This window comes from Ovis aries, chromosome 3 (assembly GCF_016772045.2).
Source record: "Ovis aries strain OAR_USU_Benz2616 breed Rambouillet chromosome 3, ARS-UI_Ramb_v3.0, whole genome shotgun sequence".
Classification (NCBI taxonomy): Eukaryota; Metazoa; Chordata; class Mammalia; order Artiodactyla; family Bovidae; genus Ovis; species Ovis aries.
Genome location: NC_056056.1, coordinates 13,847,252 through 13,867,334, shown reverse-complemented (window position 1 = coordinate 13,867,334; position 20,083 = coordinate 13,847,252). Strand labels below are relative to the sequence as shown.

The following is a 20,083-nucleotide window of genomic DNA, read 5'->3' as shown; positions in this document are numbered from 1 at the left end:
TCAGAAGACATAGGTCTCAGTCATGGCTACACATACCTGTAGGCCATGTGACTCTGAGCAAGTTACTTAGCCCTCTAATTTTCAGCTCCCTCATAAATAAAATGATGAATAAGAGCATGATGCAGTGGAAAGAAAATGAGATCTGGACCCCAAAAAATGCCTGAATGAATGAACGAGTGATCACCCTTCTATGTCAGAAATCACAAAGGCGAGGATACATCTAACTTGTTTTGTATCCCCAGCATGCCCAGCTGGTCTCAGAAAATGTGTGAACGAAACCAAGTCAGAGATCTGAGAGGACTAACAGTTATAGAGTCATGGTACAACCATGAGCAAGTACCTTCCATTCTGAATCTCTATTTTCTCATCTGCAAATCGGAGGTAGTGATACCTCCCCAAATTGAGTGAGGAGGAAAAAAGGTCAAGTCTATAAAAGGCGCTTGGCAAACAGCAAAGCCCTGCACAGATGCCAGTTTTCTCCTGGGCTATTCACAAGGACTTTGTGGCAAGCACGACCTAAGGATGTAGGTCCAGATAGGAGCAGCATCTTGGGTTTCGGATGATACCATTTCTCCAATAAACAAATTGAGCTGTTGAGTGAGGGGGCACAAGAACAGCAGGACAGATCTAAGCAGGAGGTGAAGTTCTATTCTGGGCAACAAAGAAAATAAAACTTGAAGCAGATGGGGAGGTGAAGACAAGGCTCCTACAGAGTCTCTGCCAGCAGCCCTGAATCATCTGCCTTCTTCTGACAGCTGGAGTCCCCTGGCTTCCATCTCTCATCTTTCACTAGTTACACACGACCCTGGGCCACTGCTTCAGCCTCCCAGGATGCCGTGCTGCACCAGCAGAAGGCATTCTGGCCTCTGTGTCAGCTCTCAAGATTGCTGAGGATGCATGAGACCTCTGGATGTGGGTGGGGGTTGGGACATCACAGGGGCATCACTGACCACCCGACGCCCTCACTGGCTGGCATCACTTTGGTGAGTTCTTCACGGCTCAAGTCAGGCCTGCGAAGCTGTGAAGCTGACAGGCTGGGTCATGCTGATACCCTTGGCTGCAGAGAAGCTAACTTTTGATGACTAAAGTCACGAGAGACGAAACTTTTAAACCAGAGTGTCTGCACATTAATCTGCAGTTCAATTTAGCAAATATACTTGAGTTCCAGCTGTGTGCAGGCCCTGGGATAGGCAACAGGCACACAAAGGTAAATAAGATGAATCCAGTTACTCACTGCTCTTGCGGTCCTTAGAGCAGGAGAGAAAGATAATTAGACAGGTGATCACTAAGCAGTGTGACAGGTGTAAGGACCGTAAAAAGGGGGAAAACAAAAGTATACCCACAGCTGTGGGGGGCACAGAGTAGGCTTTATAGAGAAGGTAAAAGATGAGCAGAGGTCTGAAGAATTAGCAAAACATGTGAGGTGAAAGAAGGCAGCCTTGGAGGTGGGAGCAAGTGTTCCAGGCGCAGGGAGAACAGAGGAAGCAGAGGCTACAGTGCTGCTAAGGGCCTACGAAAGTTGAATATGGGACTTCCCTGATGGTCCAGTGGTTAAGAATCTGCCTGCCAATGCAGGAAACACAGGTCCCACACCTGATCCAGGAAGATCCACATGCTGCAGGGCAATTAAGCTGGTGCACAACTACTTAAGCCAGCCTGTCCTACAGCCGGAGCTCTGCAACAGGAGAAGCCGCCTCAATGCGAAGCCCACACACCACAGCTAGAGAGCAGCCCCTGCTCGCCGCATCTAGAGAAAGCCTGCGTGCAGCAACAAAGACCCAGTGGAGCCAAAAATAAATAAGTCATTTTTGTTTTAAAGTCGAATATGGAAGGAGACCAGGAAGAGGCCAGAAATGGTGCGAGCTAAGGCTGCAGAGGTGGGAGGGGCTCTACACAGCAGGTGCAGGAGTTCAAGCTTCATCCTCTGGGCAAACCATCAGGTCGCCCAAAGTCAGCCATATCAGCATCTCGTGTGTATGAAGGGAAATGATTCAAGTCATCAGCTCACCAGCAGGTTCTTTGATAAGCGTGGAATCAGGACAAGTAATATCAGCTCCACATTGCAGGTTTTCTTTCCGCCTTGACTCTGACCCACTTACAACTCCACATTTTCAGAGTTCCTAAACCCAGCGGAGAACACTGTTCTCTGGGGGATTTTTTTTGCAAAGAATGCATTTGATTCAGCCTCAAGGAGCTGAATCAATAAAAGCTAACTGAGGATGGAGCCAGAGAGGAAAATGGAAGGACCCTATATTCTCTGGCTCCCTCCAAGAAACTGCAAAACATGATTGGACAGGTTTGGGGGCTTGATTTGCTGAAAAATTCTTCTGCGACGAAATGCAAACTCCTTTGCCATAATAAATGCTGTTGTGATAACAAAACTGTACTTTTCTCAAATACCCAGATGGAAGACCATATGCAAAATAAACTCCAAGGATTTTTTTTTTTTTATTGGCCATCTGCGCAAATTGGAAAGAAAGCCAGCATCCTCCTCTAGACTTCCCAAAAATTTCCACTGAGAATCCTACTTTCTTCTGCCTAGTGCCGCCTGCTGATGGTATTTGGGTACCGGTTTTGCAAACGGATTGCAGGGTGGGGCTGGGCAGGGGGAGGTGTGGATCTCCCCCCTCTCTTGAACAAAGTTAATTTAATCCTAATTAGTGTGAAAAATAAAATACCCACAGATTGCCAGGTTTTAGAAGGCTTTACAACTACTCATACCTCTTCCTGTTGTTGGCAGGAATTCCACAGCAACCCCCCATACACACTCACACCTCTCAGGACTCACTTCCTAGGCACTGGGAAGACACCGTGTACCCTCACAATTAAGTGTGCAGTTAATGAAGCCTCACGTTTGACCCTACGTGTCATAAATTTAAGTGTGCGTGCATGCGTGCTAAGTCACTTCAGTCGTGTCCGACTCTCGGTGACCCTATAGATTGTAGCCTGCCAGGCTCCTCTGTCCATGGGATTCTCCAGGCAAGAATACTAAGTGGGTTGCCATGCCCTCCTCCAGGGGATCTTCCTGACCAAGGGATTGAACATAGGTCTCCTGCATTAGTAGGCAGGTCCTTGACCATCGAGCCACTTGGGAAGCCCCAAATGTAAGTGTACATACCCTTTAACACAGCAATACCATTTTGAGATTTCTATTTGAAGAAAATGCTGGTGCAGGTGTATAAAAAAAACCTGTAGGAGGGTGTTTCCCTCAGGTTGAACCAAAAAATATGAGAACTACATCACATTCATCAACAGGGGAATGCTTTTAAAAGATAGGGCGTATTCGTACAATGGAATACTATGTGGTAGTGACATGGGAAGATGCTTCAAACACATCCAGTGGGGCAAAGGCGGGCTAGAGAAGAGAATAATCCCATGTGTTAAAGAAACAAGGCTGTGCATGTTACAGTGTATATTTATACACAGGAAAAGCTGGAAGGTTACACACTACATGTCCAGTAATTTCTGAGGGTAGGGACATTTTCCCACTTTTAATTTATATATCTTATATTATTTGAATTCTTAATATGAATACATTTGCTTTGTGTTAAAACAAATGAGATATTAAAATAAGAATGTTAGGAGTTTTATCACGTTTGCAACCAAAAAAAGCATTTCATCATCAAATATTCATTGAATGCCATCATCATTCTGAAGTTATAGAGGCACTTCCCCACACAGCAGCAGATGGAGAAATGGGACTGAAAAGAGGAGGGACTTGCCTGGGGCCGTGTAAGGAATAAGTGACCACGGGGCCAGGGCTTTCCAGTAAACAGCAATGGAGGAGCGGGGGGCGGTAGTTATAGTCTTACTCTGCCTGTGCCAGACCCTGAATCAGCAGATTCTAAATCTGTGCTATTTTAGAAGACAAAGAAATCCTCCTTTATATTAGAGAACGATCCTCTTCTAAGTACCTTTAGCTTCTCCCACCTGAAACAACCCAAAAAATGGAGAAAATACATTAAACAATGACTTTCAAGGCACTGGGACACCAAGCAACAAAGAACAGTGATGTCTGAGAGACGGGCATCAAACGATGTGATTGTCTCTGTTTATTATCTTGTGAGAGATTCTGAGCTGTAGCACAGAGAGAGAGAACTCCAGTGGACAGTCTGAGTTGAGGAAATGAAACTATGAGTCAGGGAAATTAGGGCAGCCAGAGTTCTTAGGGAAGAGTACTGGAGAGACTTCTGCACAAAGAGAGATCCACCGAGACCTGGGGGTCCACCGAGAGTCTCCCTTGTATATTTAGCTGAGTACAGATCAGTGCATGCAAGAGTGGAGACCACCTGAGGCCGAGGAAAGAGGATTTGAGGCAACAGTGCCTGGAACCACACAGAACCTGCAGTAGTGTCTGTTTTTACCAACCAGACTGGAAAACGCCATGATGCACAGAGTACTGAGTGGAGTCCACATAGGATTCTTGCCTCAGTGGAGAGGGATAACTAGCCTGAGATGGAACACTACTCCAGTCCTGCCTAGCAGACTTTGAAAACAAGACTCCAAACCTATTTCCATGTAACTTAATTGGATCCCACAACAAAGTTCAAGAATATTTATGAGAATACAAAAATATTCAACATCCCAATAAGGTAAGATTCACCACATCTGGCATCCAGCTAAAAGTTATCAGGCACAAAAAGAAGCAAGGAAATATGAGTCATAATGCAGAGAAAAACCAATGAAAACAGGAGAAAAAGGACACATTATATAAAGAAGATCAAAGATAAAAATGAAAAAAGATTTCTTGTCAGAAGCAATACAAGCAAGAAGACAGAGGAGTAATATATTAAAAGCACTGAAAGAAAAAAATGTCAACCAAGAATTCTATACCTAGAGAAAATATCTTTCAAAGTCAAAAGCAAAATAAACTTTAACAAACACGAACATTGTAAGGATTCATCACCAAAAGATTCCTTAACACAAAAAGTACTAAGGGAAACTCTTTAGACTAAAGAAAAATTATACAAACAGAAATGTGAATCTACAAACTCCAGTACTTTGGCCACCTGATGCCAAGAATTGACTCATTTGAACAGACCCTGATGCTGGGAAAAATTGAAGGCAAGAGGAGAAGGGGATGACAGAGGATGAGATGGTTGGATAGCATCACTGACTCAATGGACATGAATCTGAGTAAACTCCAGGAGTTGGCAATGGACAGGGAGGCCTGGCGTGCTGCAGTCCATGGGGTCACAAAGAGTTGGACATGACTGAGCGACTGAACTGAACTGAACTGAACATAAAGGAATAAAAACCACTGGAAATGGTAACCATATGAGTACATATATGATTTTTTTCTTGTTTTTATTTAAATCTCTTTAAAATACAAAGGATTGTTTAAACAAAAATAATAATAATGTATTGTTGGGTCTATAATACATGTATAAAAGTAAAATGTATGACATTAAAGCATAAAAGCCAGGAATGGAAAGATGGGAGTATAGTATTATAATATTCTCATACTATAAGTTAAATGACATAGTAGCATTTAAAAAATAGATTGTCATAAGTTAAAGATACATACCATAAATCCTAAAGGAACCACCAAAAAATAAAAAAATAAAAAATAAAAAACGAAAAGAATTAAAACTACAAAGCTAACAAAGGAAGTAAATAAAACTGATAAATTTCTACCCACACTGATGAGGAAAAAGAAAGAACATAGATTACAAATGTTAGCAATTAGAAGTGACATCAGTAAAACTTCTGCAGATAGTAAAAGGATAAAAGGTAATATTATGATGACTTTATGACAATAAAAGTGAAAACAAAAAAAAGGACAAATTCCTTGAAAGATACAAACTGTCAATGCTTATTCAAGAGTAGATAATATGAATAGCCTATGTCTGTTAAAGAAACTGATTTTTAAATGTTAAACAAAGCATGTATTCCTAAGGCAAATTCTACTTCGTCGTGACATATTATCCTTTTTATATATGACTGACTTTGACTTGTTGAAATTTCATTTGGTATGTCCGAATCTATATTCATGAGGAATATTGGTCTGTAGTTTTATTTTTTGTTTTTAGCAACATCTTTGTTTGACAGTGAGGTATTGGCTTAAAGATTGACATGCACATTGACAGAATAGAATAGAGAATTCAGAAATATACCCACACATACTTGAGCAACTACTTTCAATGTAAGTGCAAAAGCAATGGGGGGAAAGGTTAGCATTCTCATCAAATGTTTCTGAAGCTATTGGATATCATGTTAAAAAAAAGTGAATCTATATCTCACATCATGTTAAAAAACTCTAACTCAAAACAAATCACAGACCTAGACTTAAAACTACAAACTTGTAGACACAAACGTAAGAGTATATCTTGTGAACTTGGGTTAGGTAAAGAGTCCTGCTACACGACACCAAAAGTATGATCCATAAAGGAAAAAGTCAATCAACTGATTCATCAGATTTTAGAACTTGCTGCTCAAAAGATTCTATTAAAAGGATGAAAAGACAAGGTATAAACTGAGAGAAAATATTTGTAATTGGTATAGCTGATAAATACATGTGTTCAAAATATACAAAGCACTTTCAAAATTCAATAGTAAAAATAACTCAGTTCTTAAAATGAGTGAAAGATGTGAATAGATATTTCATCAAAGTATACATTTGGATGACAAATAAGCACATGAACAGATGCACAGAATCCTTAATAATTAGGGAAATACAAATTAAAACTAATGAGAAACCACTGCACACCTGTCAGGATGGCTGAAATTAAAAAGACTGACTATTACCAAGTGTTTGCAAGGATGTAGAAGAATTAGAATTATCATATGTTGCGTTGGGAATACAAAATGGCACAACCTTTTTTGGAAAACAACTGGTAATTTCTTTAAAATTAAGTGGACACCTATTCTGTGATCCAGACATTCTATTTCTAACCTTTTATTCAAAAGAAATTAAAACATATATCTACACAAACACTTATACAGGAATGTTCATAGTATATTTATTTGTAACATTCTGTAACATCCAAAACATGGAATCAATAAAAATATTCAGCAGCAATTGAAGGTATAAACAAACTGTGGTAAATACATTTAATAGAATACTCTTTACTAACAAGAGCGCTTCCCTGGTGGCTCAGGTGGTAAAGAATCTGCCTGCATTGCAGGAGAGCCAGGTTTGATCCCTGAGTCAGGAAGATCTCCAGGAGAAGGGAATGGCTACCCACTTCAGTATTCTTGCCTGGAGAATTCCATGGACAGAGGAGCCTGGTGGGCTACCATTCATGGGGTTGCAACAGTGAGACATGACTGAGGGCCTAACACTTTCACTTTCACTAATAAGGAATTAATTATTGATGAAACTACAACAGGATGAATCTCAAAATAATTAGGTTGAATAAAAAAAAGCCAGACTCTCCCACCCCCAAAACACATACAGAAAAGTATCTCTGTATGATTCCATTTATAGAAAATTCTAGAAAGTACAAGCTAATCTTGACTGAAATTACATCCACGGTTGCCTGGCGATGGGAGGTAGAGGGCAGGGAGGAGAAGAATGAAAGGATTACAATGGAACATGACAAAACAGTTTGGAGTGATGGATATGTTTATTATCTTGGTTGTGATGATGGTTTTACACATTTTTACATATATCAAAACATATCAAACTGCACACTTTAAATATTTTCAGTTTAACTGTACCTTAATTAGGGCTGTTTTTTTTTTAAAGTATGAGACAAATAAGCTATGTGCACAGACTCAAAATATCTCCCCACAAGATACTTAATGATTACAAAGGAAAAATCACATCTGTACAGGAGAGAAACTTAGTAGATACTACCTTAACTAAGTGATCAAAATTAACATCACCAGCATTAAGGCATCTTGACATCCTGTGTCTGCTGACAGACTGTATTGAGAAGGTCATAACATTACAAAGATGCCAAGGTAATTCAATGTGGAAAATGAAAATCGTTTCAGCAGAGAATGATGAAGCAACTGAATATACATATGGGAAAAGTAAACCGATTTTTATCTCATGCTGTACACAAAAACTAACTTGAAATGGGTCACAGGCATAAATGTAAAACTAAAAGTATAAAGCTTCTAGAAAAAACAAAACATACAGTTTTCACAACCTTTAGTTAGGCGAGAGTGTCTTAGGCATCATGCAAGAAGCACAAACTATAAAAGAAAAGAACTGATACATTCAATGCTATAAAAATTAAAAACAAGGAGCTCAAATCCGGTGCTCTGTGACAACCTAGAGGGACGGAATGGAGTGGGGTGGGAGGGAGGTGCACGAGGGAGGGGACATGTGCAGCTGCACACATGCCCAGTCGTGCCTGACTCGTGACCGCATGGACTGCAGCCTGCCAGGCTCCTCAGTCCATGCGACTCTCCAGGCAACGATTCTGGAGTGGGTTGCCATTTCCTCCTCCAGGGGATCTTCTCCACCCAGGGACTGAACCCACAACTCCTGCATCTCGTGCACTGGCAGGTGGATTCTTTACCACTGAGCCACCTGGGAAGCCTGGACATATGTATACCTATGGTTGATTCGTGTTGATGTTTGGCGGAAACCAATACAATATTGTAAAGTAATTATCCCCCAATTAAAAATAAATAAATTTTTAAAATTAAAAATATTTGCTCTTCCAAAGACAGAATTAAAAAGTGAAAATTCAAGGTTAAGACTGAAGAGCCAAGTGTGAGAAAATATTCACAATATATTAATACACATTACAATACATATACAAAAGAGTTGTATAGAAAGAACCTACAACTTTAAAATAAAATGCCAAAAAAATGAGCAGAAGTTTGAATACACCCCTAACAAAGGAAGATATTCACATGGCCCAAAAGCACAGCGCAAAGATGCTCAATATCTAGTCATTGGGGAGGTGTAAATTAAAACCATAATGAGATACAATTATACAATTGTATTAATATAATTATACAATTATACCTGAGTGTATAAAATTCAAAAGACTAACTATACCAAGTACTGGCAATGACACAGAACAAATGGAATTCACGCACTGCTGAAGAGAGTGGAGAATGGTCCAGCCACTTTGGAAAACAATTTTGCAATTTCTCACAAAGTTAAACACACACATACCATATGATCCCGTAATTCCACTCTTAGGTTTTACCCAAGGGAAATGAAAATATAGATTCATAAAATGACCTGTACATGATTAGTCATGGCAGCTTTATTTATAATATCTCCAAACTGGAAAAAACCCAGATGAACATCCCTTGGTGAATGGATAAATAAGTCGGGGTATATTCATCACGTAACACTATTCAGCAATAAAAAATACTAACTACTGACACAACAAACATGGATGAATCTCAAAACCATAATTCTCAAAAAAAAAAAAAAGAGTACATACTGTATGATCCCATTTATGTAAATTTCTTGAACAGGCAATACTAATCTATAATGAGAATGCAGATCAGCAGTTACCTGGACTAGGGGTTGTGGGGATTGATAGAGAAAAGGCACAGAGGGACTTCTGGGGATGATAGCAATGCTCCTCTCACTTATCTGGTTTTGAAGACATAGTTGGTATCTCATTTAAACTCAGCCTTGCAGAATACTTAAATAATGAGTTGTAGAAATGGGACAGAAAGGTATTCCACATAGTGACAATCGTCTGAGCAGATCAACAGAAGTGGGAAATTGAGGGGTAAGGATAGGGACCAGCCAAAATTTATTTTTTTAATTAACTGTAATTTGCATACAACAATTGCTCCCATTTTAAGTTAATAATTTGAAGAATTTTAAGAAATGTCTACAAACCCATGTAACCACCATTTCAGAGAAAGTTGCTTTTTCAAAATTACCATTTCAAGTTGTTTTTTTTTTAAGTGTTTGGATATGGAATGGGTCACAGGAAAATTGATGCTGGAACAAGTTTAAAGCAAGACACTTAAAAGGCTTCCACCCCCCGCCCCTCCTTCATTGGTCAGACCTACTCACTGGCCTTGAAACAAAGCCTGACCTCCCATGTTTCACACCACGAGACGCCGGGGAGACCACATCTTTGGGATTCACCCAAACAGCCCCAGTCCGCTTGTGGGCTCAGCCACCTGCTTCCCCTATGTCTTCCTGGCTCTTCAAATGCCCTGACTCCATGATTTAGCTCCTGATAACCATCCTCAGGCCTGTCTCCTGGTGTCAGGACCCACTTCTTCAGTTTACCTGTCATCCTATCTGTTCAACTCTGCAAGCCGCCCTGATCGCTGCAATATCTGCTATGTCCTGTTAAGACACCCCCCGGGCCAGTCTCAGCTTCCTAGGGACCCCTTGCCCCAGTTCCCAGCACACGTGACCCAGGATCCAGTTGCAGCTGTCATAGAATTTACACGTCATGGGGATGGGGTACTACCTACCTGAGCCACAAAGAGCTGGAACTCGTCAGGCAGAATCCATGAGCGAGGGTAGAAGTTGTACTCCTCTGGAAAGAGATTCTGCATGATTCTCACGGCTCTGCTCAGTGTAATTTTCCGCACCATCTCCGTCATGCCTGGGGAGAAGAGAAGTTGTGGGGTTTCAACAACAGTGGGCCACTAGCTATAAAACAGCCATTACTGGGGACTTTTAAAACCACCCACCCGACACATTCACTTTTTCAGAAGGGATTTTTAAAAAAGGTATGAGTAGTTCTCCGCAGCGGTGATTCATGGTTTGGAAAGACCTGCCAAATTAATGAAAAACTTGAGGGAATAGACAGATCTTTTTCTTCTCCTTGTAAAAATGAAGCATCAATTTGAAAGAATGAGTTTCCACCTAGTTTATTATTCCATTCTTTGTCAGCCCCCTAGATAATGAATAAAGAGAAGAATTTATATCTTGCACTTAAAACTTAATATCCTCTTTAATTTTGGTCCACCACACACACCTCTGGGATTCTTTCCATCTTATACCCTGGAGAATATTATCTAGTGGACTCTGGCTACATTATGAGAAGCTTAATTAAGTTGCTTTGTTTTAATCTTTCATGAGTATTAAAGGCATAAAGTAGAAAAATATATACACCTTTCAGCAGAAAATCTGTCTCCTTGAAATCAGGACAGGAAGTAGAGAGGATATTACAGTATAATTTAAGGGGAAAAAATGGAAACCGTAGGAGTTCTTCAGTTATTTAAGTACTGACACTGACATTGATCAGATCTCATTAATTTGCCCAGAGGGAATAGAAAAGTCTCACTTATAAAACATTTTAAAGGATTGGTAGATTTTTTTCCTTGTAACATCTTTAGAAATGCTGACAAGAAAAGGAACTTTGTATATATCTTAGCAAATTTTAGGCAAACAGGTAAAAATTAAACTTTAGCATGCTTACTTCCTAAGGCAAATATCACTGCTCAAAAAGAATAAATAAATAAAGGACACTAAAAATGGCCTTCACCCCCAAAAGAGGCTACACAACTCCATTAATGACTTGAAATTTGCCAGCAAAGTAATTTTTACTAGAAAGTACAAAGTTCCACGTCAGCTTGGCCTGTCCAAATTACCACATTCCAATGGGCAAAGTCAGAATGCATGAGGTTTCTCTAAACTCCCATGTTCAAGAAGCCAAGGGTGAATGTTTGAGATGAAGGCTTTAATAACCTACTTCTTGCTTTCCCCAGCATATTATAAAGAGCAATAAAAATCTAAAAGATCACAGCTTGAAGATGTCAGGTTCTTACTTCTTGTTTAGAAGGAGATAGGGAAGGATTAAGTAAGAAATAAAGGAGCTTTACAGGTACTAATCAGAGAAGGCACTGGCAACCCACTCCAGTACTCTTGCCTGGAAACTCCCATGGATGGAGGAGCCTGGTGGGCTGCAGTCCATGGGGTCGCTAAGAGTCGGACACGACTGAGCGACTTCCTTTTCACCTTTTACTTTCATGCATTGGAGAAGGAAATGGCAACCCACTCCAGTATTCTTGCCTGGAGAATCCCAGGGATGGAGGAGCCTGATGGGCTGCTGTCTATGGGGTCGCACAGAGTCAGACACGACTGAAGTGACTTAGCAGCACAGGTACTAATAAACTGTGCCTTAACATGGATTCTTTGATATTAGAGAAAACACTGAGGACACTTTCGGAACTTCTAAGAAATTGGTATGAGTTCAGAAAATTAGAGCTATTTCCTTTTATTCCCCCACAAAATTAGAAGTTTTGAGTTATAAACATGGGAGCTGAACACAAAGCACACAAAATTCCAACTTCTTTGGAGACTGCTTAGTTGAATTTCAAGTTTTAGTTTCAGTATTAAACTAAAAGCCTTCACAACAGACTGTAATACAGTCTGCATATGTGCTAAGTCATTTCAGTTGTGTCTGACTCTTTGCGACCCTGTGGACTGTAGCCCTCCAGGCTCCTCAGTCCATGGGATTCTCCAGGCAAGAGTACTGGAGTGGGTTGCCGTGCCCTGATCCACCAGATCTTCCCGACCCAGGGATCAAACCCATGTCTCTTAACGTCTCCTGCACTGGCAGGTGGGTTCCCCATCTGGGAAGCTCCCTATAATATAGCATCTTACAGCAAATACATGATGGGCCAAATAGTGCTGGGGTGGGTTTCCCCATTTTAATGGCCCTGTGATGGCAGGGAACGTTTGCTTGCAGAAATCCCTTGGCCTGTGGAAGGACTCGCACAACACAAATAGGAATGCTGTGAGTACAGGAGTGTGGTTCAAACGCTCCAGAAAGTTCTATGGAAATCGGTGTCCAGCAAATTGAACAAACACTCATCTGAAATCCGCGATGGCTCCTTCTGCCATGTGGATCGCTTATCCCCCACGCCAGCTAACAGACCCGTTTTCTGAGTTTACACTTGGATCTGTCTCCAGGTAGTTCTCTGCAAACAACAGCCAACATAAGAAGCCATCCCGACAGGCCATGGCTACTCTTCGCAGATGCTTCTGACCAGCAGGCTAGACAGCTCACCCCTAAGCCTGCCTGAACGCCTGTCTCCAGAAGGCAGCAGTGCAGACCTCCCTCAATCCACTTACCACTGACACCTTTGTCTAAGCTGCATTCCCACCTAGTGCTTCGGGACAGTATCTTTGAGCCCCTACTAGGCCCCAGGAGGAAGCTGCTAGCTAGCCCTGCCTGGGGCCACAGCTCAGAGTCAGATGTGGGCTGTGCCATCGCCCAGGAAGATGCTGACAAGAGTAGCTGGGTTTCTAGCGGGGCCAGAGCATACATTCCCAGAGTAAACATGTACAGAGGCAGGTCATTGCCAGACCCTCCTGGCTGCAGACTCTGCCTCCCTTCTCTAGGCTGCTGTGATACCTGACCCCTACCTGTGACCTCTGCCCGAGGCTCTGGGACCCATTCTGACCTAAGGTAGAAGCTCTGGGTCCCACCACCAGCTCCCCTTTGCTAACACTGGGACCCTTCCTTTGTACTCCAGCTAGATAAGGAGGATATTTTTTAATTAATTAATTTACTTATTCATTCATTTTGGTTGTGCTAGGTCTTTGTTGCTGCTCACGGGCTTTCTCTAGTTGTGGCAAGTGGGGGCTACTTTTGGTTGTGGCCCTGGGCTTCTCATTACAGTGACTTCTCTTGTGGAGCATGGGTTCTAGGTGCACGGGCTTCAGGAGCTGTGGTGCATGTGGGATCTCCCCGGACCAGGGATAAGAACCTGTGTCCCCTGCATTGGCAGGCAGATTCTTAACCACTGTACCACCAGGGAGGGCCAGATAAGGAAGATTTTAGCTATTTCTCTGAGGTGCCATTGCTTGTCCTCAAATGTTGGTCACCAGTTCTTGGCTCCTGGTGCCTAAGTGGCTGCCTCAGCGATGCCGTTGCCCAATATCTCCCATGTTTCTCCTCCCATGTTGCCCCTAAGCCTCCGCTGCAAGGGCTGGAGCCCTCCTGTGGCTTGAGCCCAGGGGCTGGGCTCCTGCCCCTAACAGGTTCTCCTGAGGCTGACTGTCTACCTGGGCTTCTCAGGAAGATCTGTTCTTAGATGTCCTTATTGTGGCCGTTCCCCTACCGGGTGGGAAATACCCCTCACTCAGGCTAGAGCTTCTCACCCAAAAGCTTGCCTCCTGCCATTGCTTCTGAGCCTGGGTTTTGCTGTCTGCCTCACTGCAGTCTCACAGCCTGAGGCAGTGGAGGCAGGAGGTGGGGGCCTCTCAGCCCACTGGAGCTACACAGAAGTGTAACAGTCTGATCCTTTGGCCCGTCTACACAGACCTAGTTAATCCAAATTAAAAACAAAACATAATGTGAGCTATGCTGGGAGTACTACTCAATCAAAGTATTGTTTATAACAATAATTCTTGGCAAAAACACATTATAACCATCAAGCAGCAAACAATACTTTCAGATTCTGAAAAATACAGTAGCCTCTTAGCTCTTTCCTCTCTCAGCCTCTCCACGCCCCCACTCCGCCACCCCCACCTCCAGTGCATCCCCTCTGGAATATCTTTCCAACTGCACGCCGGCCCGTGTCACTCTCTAGCTTAGAAATTTCTCGGTGACTCCCTGTGACCTTGGTCCCTGCCTCTCACCTCCCCACTGTCCCATCACACATGACCCTTTCTAACGACCACGGGCCGCTTGCCCTTCACTGCACGAGCAACGTGCAAATCACTCTACACCTCTGCACCACCTCTGCACCCTTGTCTAGCGTGGGGGTCAGGCCTATCCAGCCCTGAAGGCTCAGTTCCCACTTGCAATCCTCTTCTCCAGGATCTCTTGCCCCACCTTCCCCCCAGGCAAATCTGGGTCAGGTCACGTGCCCTTGCTCCTTATTCTTACAGCACCCCAAGCTTCCTCTGGCATAGCACTTATCTCGTATTTAACTTCTCTCTTTAAACGCGTTTCTCCTTGTCTTTATATCCCTAGCCCAGACCAGAGAGTAGCAGATGGCTGCCCCCAGAGATCCCTCCCTGGGGCCCCCTCCTTCTCTGACAAAGCCCCCTCCTCATGGTGGGCTCTCAAGCGCCACCTGCAATGTGCTGTCATATATTCCAGAGCCAGCAACTCAGCAAAAGAAAAAACAAAACCCGTTGTTTGTAAAGTCGAGAATGACAGTTCTGGGCTTTCTTAAAGCAAAGACCTATCTAAATCGGATTATTTTTAGTGAAAGTCTTAATTCATCAGTTAAGATGTAATAACATATCTTGAAGGAAATTGCCCATAGAAAAGTGGCTAAAATCTAACATGCTGACATGAACAAAATAAATTACTTCCATATGTTTATCCAAAAGTTTTCAGTTTATTCAGCATGTGCAGTGCTTATCCTTGCCTGGCACGTCCTCTGGAACTTGCTGTAAGTAATACACGATGCATATGAAATGCAGCTTTGAAATAAAGGATGTATCAGAGACGGAAGATAAGTGTGGACACCAACCTGAGAACAGTTCTGGAATCGTCGCTCAGGATGTTGTCTTTCACAGGGCAGAGGGTGTGGCAGCACTAGTCTGCTGCCTAGAGGTTCCAGAGCCTTCTTTGTCATTAAAGCTAATTAGCTGGTGTTAGTAAAGAGGATAATTGTATGTTCCTATCACTGGCACTTGGAATGTGAGATGGGGTGAGCGTTCTTCATTAGAATGAATGTTCTTATATCACCTCTAATGAAACTAGTCCTCTGAAGGTAATTTTTCCTGTATTTCTATCTGCATCCCAAGTGTTAAAAGCTATAGCGACTCCTTCCTTCCTGCTCTCAGCCATCAGATGAAACAAGAGCAAATGGGCAAAATGTCAATGAAGCTCATTTGATGATTCATGTCTTGGGAACTCTGCCCTCATTCAAAGAGTTGCTTTCTTCCAAATTTTGCTCTCTCAATATCACAGTGAGTCCTGTTAGTACCATTAAAATGTCATCTTTTTTTCAAAAGGGTCATGTTTGGGAACGCATGTAAGAATTAAAGATTTTAAAATTAAAAAAAAAGATATTTATCTATTTATTTATTTTATTTGGCTGCATCAGGTGCAGCATGTAGCCTCTTTATCGCAGCTCATGGCCTTCTCTCTTGTGCAACATGGGCTCTAGACTGCACAGGCTTAATTACCCCATGGCATGTGGGATCTTAGTTCCCCAACCAGGGATCGAAACTTCATCCCCCAAATTGGAAGGATTCTTCCACTGGACCACCAGGGAAGTCCCCCAAAAGTCATGTTTATGAGCAGCCAGATAGAGAAAATAATAGCTATCCTATTATAACCGTGCAAGAGTTCTCCTCGTCCTCGGACAAAACCCTGCCTCCTCCAAGAACCTATCTGATCTTGAGTTAATTTTCTAGCTCTGTTCCCCAGGAAACCAATAAAGGGGGAAAGTTAGCTCTGTGACTAGACAACAGAGCATATGGTTAAAATGATCATTTACTGGCATCTCGCATAAATACCTTGTCAGGAGCCATAGCTCCGGGCTTTCCTGCGTGGAATGAATCTTGTAACAGCATGACCCTTGGCGGGGACCTTGGAAGCTACGCTATGGAGGAGCTGCATGGGCTGTTGGCTCCCACAGGCTTTCTGAGTCAAGGCCACCAACGTGGATCGTGTCTCCTTGCACCTGAGCTTTCACTGGAGGAGCCAAAGACTTAGCTCTGGAACCCTTGCAAAGACCCAGCTAAAAAGAAGCGCATGACACTGACTGGCTGGCAAGCTGTGCTTCCTGTCCTGTGTCCTTCCAAGTGAATCTGAGCCAAGGGGCCTGTGATAGTCGGTTGGCTTAGTTGAACCCCCCCCCCCCCACCTAGTGGACATAATATAACCTGCCACTGTATAATGTATGGAAATTGGGTTTTCTGAGAGGTATTTTCTTAACAATGTGGCATGGACTGCCAAAGGAAAAGATCAGTTGATTCGCCTCTTAAAAATAAGCATAAATGAAACACTAGAGCAAACATCTTATAGTCAGGGAACTATGTAAAGATGATACACAAACATGATTAAGGTTTGGGAGGAAATAAATACAGAAAAGAGTCAGACACGATTTAGCAACTAAACAGCAATAAATACATATATTCACCTCATGGTTTCATTCAATGAGGAATGGGATTCAGGGTGATGTTCTCTCTCTCTCTTTTTTTTTAATATGAACCATTTTTTAAGTCTTTATTGAATTTGTTACAGTATTGCTTATGTTTTTATGTTTTCTTTTTTTTTGGCTGCGAGGCATGTGAGAATCTTAGCTCCTCAACCAGGGATCTAATTTGCATGCCTTGCATTAGAAGGCAAAGTCTTAAATCACTGGACTGCCAGTGAAGTCCCTGTTCTTTTAAAAATTTATCTGTTATCGTATTCTATATGGTTTGTGTCTTATGTAAAAATTTCTGAAAATGAGTGGCATCTCTTTTGCTGAAATCATACCCTGATTAACCAAATGTTCATTTCTCCTTACAGACTCCCACTCACCTTAACCCCTCCTCTTCACTTAACCAATGGAAATAATGAAGAGTAATCGGGGCAGAAGAAGGTGGTAGAGATTAAAAGGAAAAGGAGAAGTTATACGATAGGGTGGCTGGGAGTGGAATGGGGAGGTCTCAGAGTGTCGTCGGCTGTGGCACTTATCTGGCACCAAGTCTCCCATGCAGTCTCACTAGATAATCATCTCACTAGATAATGCCCTCAGGGTATAAAGACAGGCTGTCCAAACATCCTGTTCCCAGTATGGAGATGCTGCATTTCGACTTTAAAACAGTACCTCCAAACATGACACTTAAAGGAAATGGCAACTGTGAATCCCATTTCTGGGACAAAGTCCCGGAATTTTAGAACCTCTGTCTCCTGCAAATTAATTAGAAATTTAAATGGTCTGTTTATTTATTTTAGTGCATCATGAAGCTTTTATTAATGTTAGACTAACTCTGTAGGGGAAATGGTTCATTTTATTGCTTTAATGTCAGGCTTTCTCATTCCCTGCGATGGGCATAAAACTGGGGCTGCCTCTGAGTTTCCGTCAGTCAGTGAGAAAGCAGTTACAGAGCACCTCAGGTGTGTCTGGAAGGGTTGCAGGAGCCACAGGACTCTACAGAGGTGCAGGAGTCACGGCCCCTCCCAGGAGCTCGTGGTCTACTAGAGAAAGCCACACACATAGAGGCATTCAGAGCCCACATTCACTGAGTCATTGAAATGCTCCACAACCTATGGTGAGTTTTTTTCATTTTGAAAACCTTGTCCCTTCATGACACACCCATATTATATCAAAAACCCCAAAGTGAAAGTCATGTTCTTCCATCACTGGAAATAGACCAGAAGAGCTGATCTCTTCACATTTTGGAACTTCCAGTCTTTAAGCCTTTGGTGGGTTAAGTAAGTCCTGATCATCTTCCCTCCCAAGATCACAGCACAGCGGCAGCCATTCCCAATTAAGAGCTCTCCAGTTTTATCTCAAAACACTGGCATGTTTTGTCCAAGAGTGTACCCTGAGATTCAGCCCTAGACACATTTTTAAATGCCAGCAATAACAGTAGATACCTGGAAACTTGTTCACTTGACCGGAGAATATGTCATTGTCGTGAAATGAAACTCCGTGCCAGTAGATGTCACAAGGCAAGCGTCGGCCAAATGGGAACTGGAAGAAAGAGGGGAAATGTGATTAACTATTGCCCTGAGTGTCTCTTCTGTACTGATTCCCCGCGCCCTGGCACACATCACGTCACTGAATGCTTGTAACAAGCCGGTGAAGTTGCTGACATTCTTCCCTGTGTTACAGGGGAGGGAACAAATTTAGTCAGGCTAAGTAACTTTCTCAGGGTCATGACCACTGAGAGGCAGGGTTCTGATTCAGCATGGCTTGCACTCTACAAGTGATTTTACAGGCACTCATTCATTAGAATCCCCATAACCATTCTAGAAAGGATGATACCCATTTCACTGATGAGAAAATCGGGGATGAGAGAGGTAAGCAACATGCCCAAGGCTTCACAGAGCTGGTAACAGGCGGATCTGAATCCAGGTCTATCTGAATTCCAAACCATACTTCTCTTTCTCTGAAAACTGCAATGTGCAAACTGGTGCCCCTGAAACAAGTTCTCACAACCTCTCTCTCCGTTTCTCAACACACACACACATACACAGTCCCCAAGGGCAGGATGTATTCCCGGGTGCCTAAAACTGTTCCTGGCATTCAACAAAGACTTTTGAATGAATAAATGAACAAACCAGGAATAGTCCTCTGACTCATGATGAGATAACCAGATTCTCTCTTCCAGGAATATGGAAATCAGAGATGCCCAGCAGCCTCGGCCGGCCCTTGAACTGAAAGTCATCAAATGCCAGAGCCGGGCAGCTGTGCTCGGCCATGTGCACAGAGAAGCAAAGGCAGCCAGTCTACTAGGAGAGGAGAAAGAAGCAGGTGCAAAGAGAAAAGTAGAGACGAGGCCATGTGGCCCTGGCGACACAGACCGAGTGACCTCAGTTCCCAGGGCTTCTAGACCCTGGGCCTGGGCCCTTCTGAGCCCCACTGTCCCTTCTGTCCTTGGATCCTGTGAGGCAGTCTCATACCCTTAGAATGCATCCCCTTTGTGCAAGCTAGAGGGTTTCAATTACTTGCAACCAGAAAATCCCTTGCTAAGACCAAAGGGCCTGCTCTTTCTACATCTTATTTCCTCTCCCAGTTATCAACAAGCTCTGCATTTACGCCATGTAGTTTTCAAATGTGTCACTCGACCCTCCTTAAGGGAAAAGAGCGAGGACATGTTAGATCATATTTAGAACCTACTTGTTAGAAGTCCAAATGAAGAGAAATATCAGCATATTAAGTAAAAGCATCCAATTTTCCCATCCTAAGACTATAGTTAATCAGGATTTTTATCCATTCCAAGCTAAGAGGGTGAAGTTCCAATGAAAGAACATGGCGTTACCAATGAAATGGCAGTGACTCAATGCTTCCCAATGATTCCAAATTAAAATGAAGGCAAACAGACTCAAGCCCTTTACATCATTCACATTGTCTCAAAACTGTGCCAAAGTGAGGCATATGTTACACACTCTATTAGCATTAACAACTTCCATCTATAATTTATAGCACTTCACTCATTTTCTTTGTATCCAGTGGATTGAAGTTATTAATTCGGCAGTCATAAATACAAGGAGATAAAACATATGTTATTGTCTTCCAGCTGTTAAGTACTAATATAGAAGAGGGAAAAATAACTTTA

At 42.5% G+C, this 20,083-nt stretch overlaps 1 protein-coding gene across 1 annotated transcript in view; it reads right to left on the bottom strand.

Annotated features, from left to right (window-relative positions):
- TTLL11 (tubulin tyrosine ligase like 11) overlaps positions 1–20,083 on the bottom strand; it is a 275,037-nt gene that overhangs the window by 198,058 nt on the left and 56,896 nt on the right. Inside the window, exons 2-3 of the mRNA XM_027966476.3 lie at positions 18,399–18,495; positions 10,363–10,496 (exon numbers count right to left, since the gene is read on the bottom strand). Of these exons, the coding sequence (XP_027822277.2) occupies positions 10,363–10,496; positions 18,399–18,495 (231 nt within the window). The remainder of the gene's footprint in view (positions 1–10,362; positions 10,497–18,398; positions 18,496–20,083) is intronic.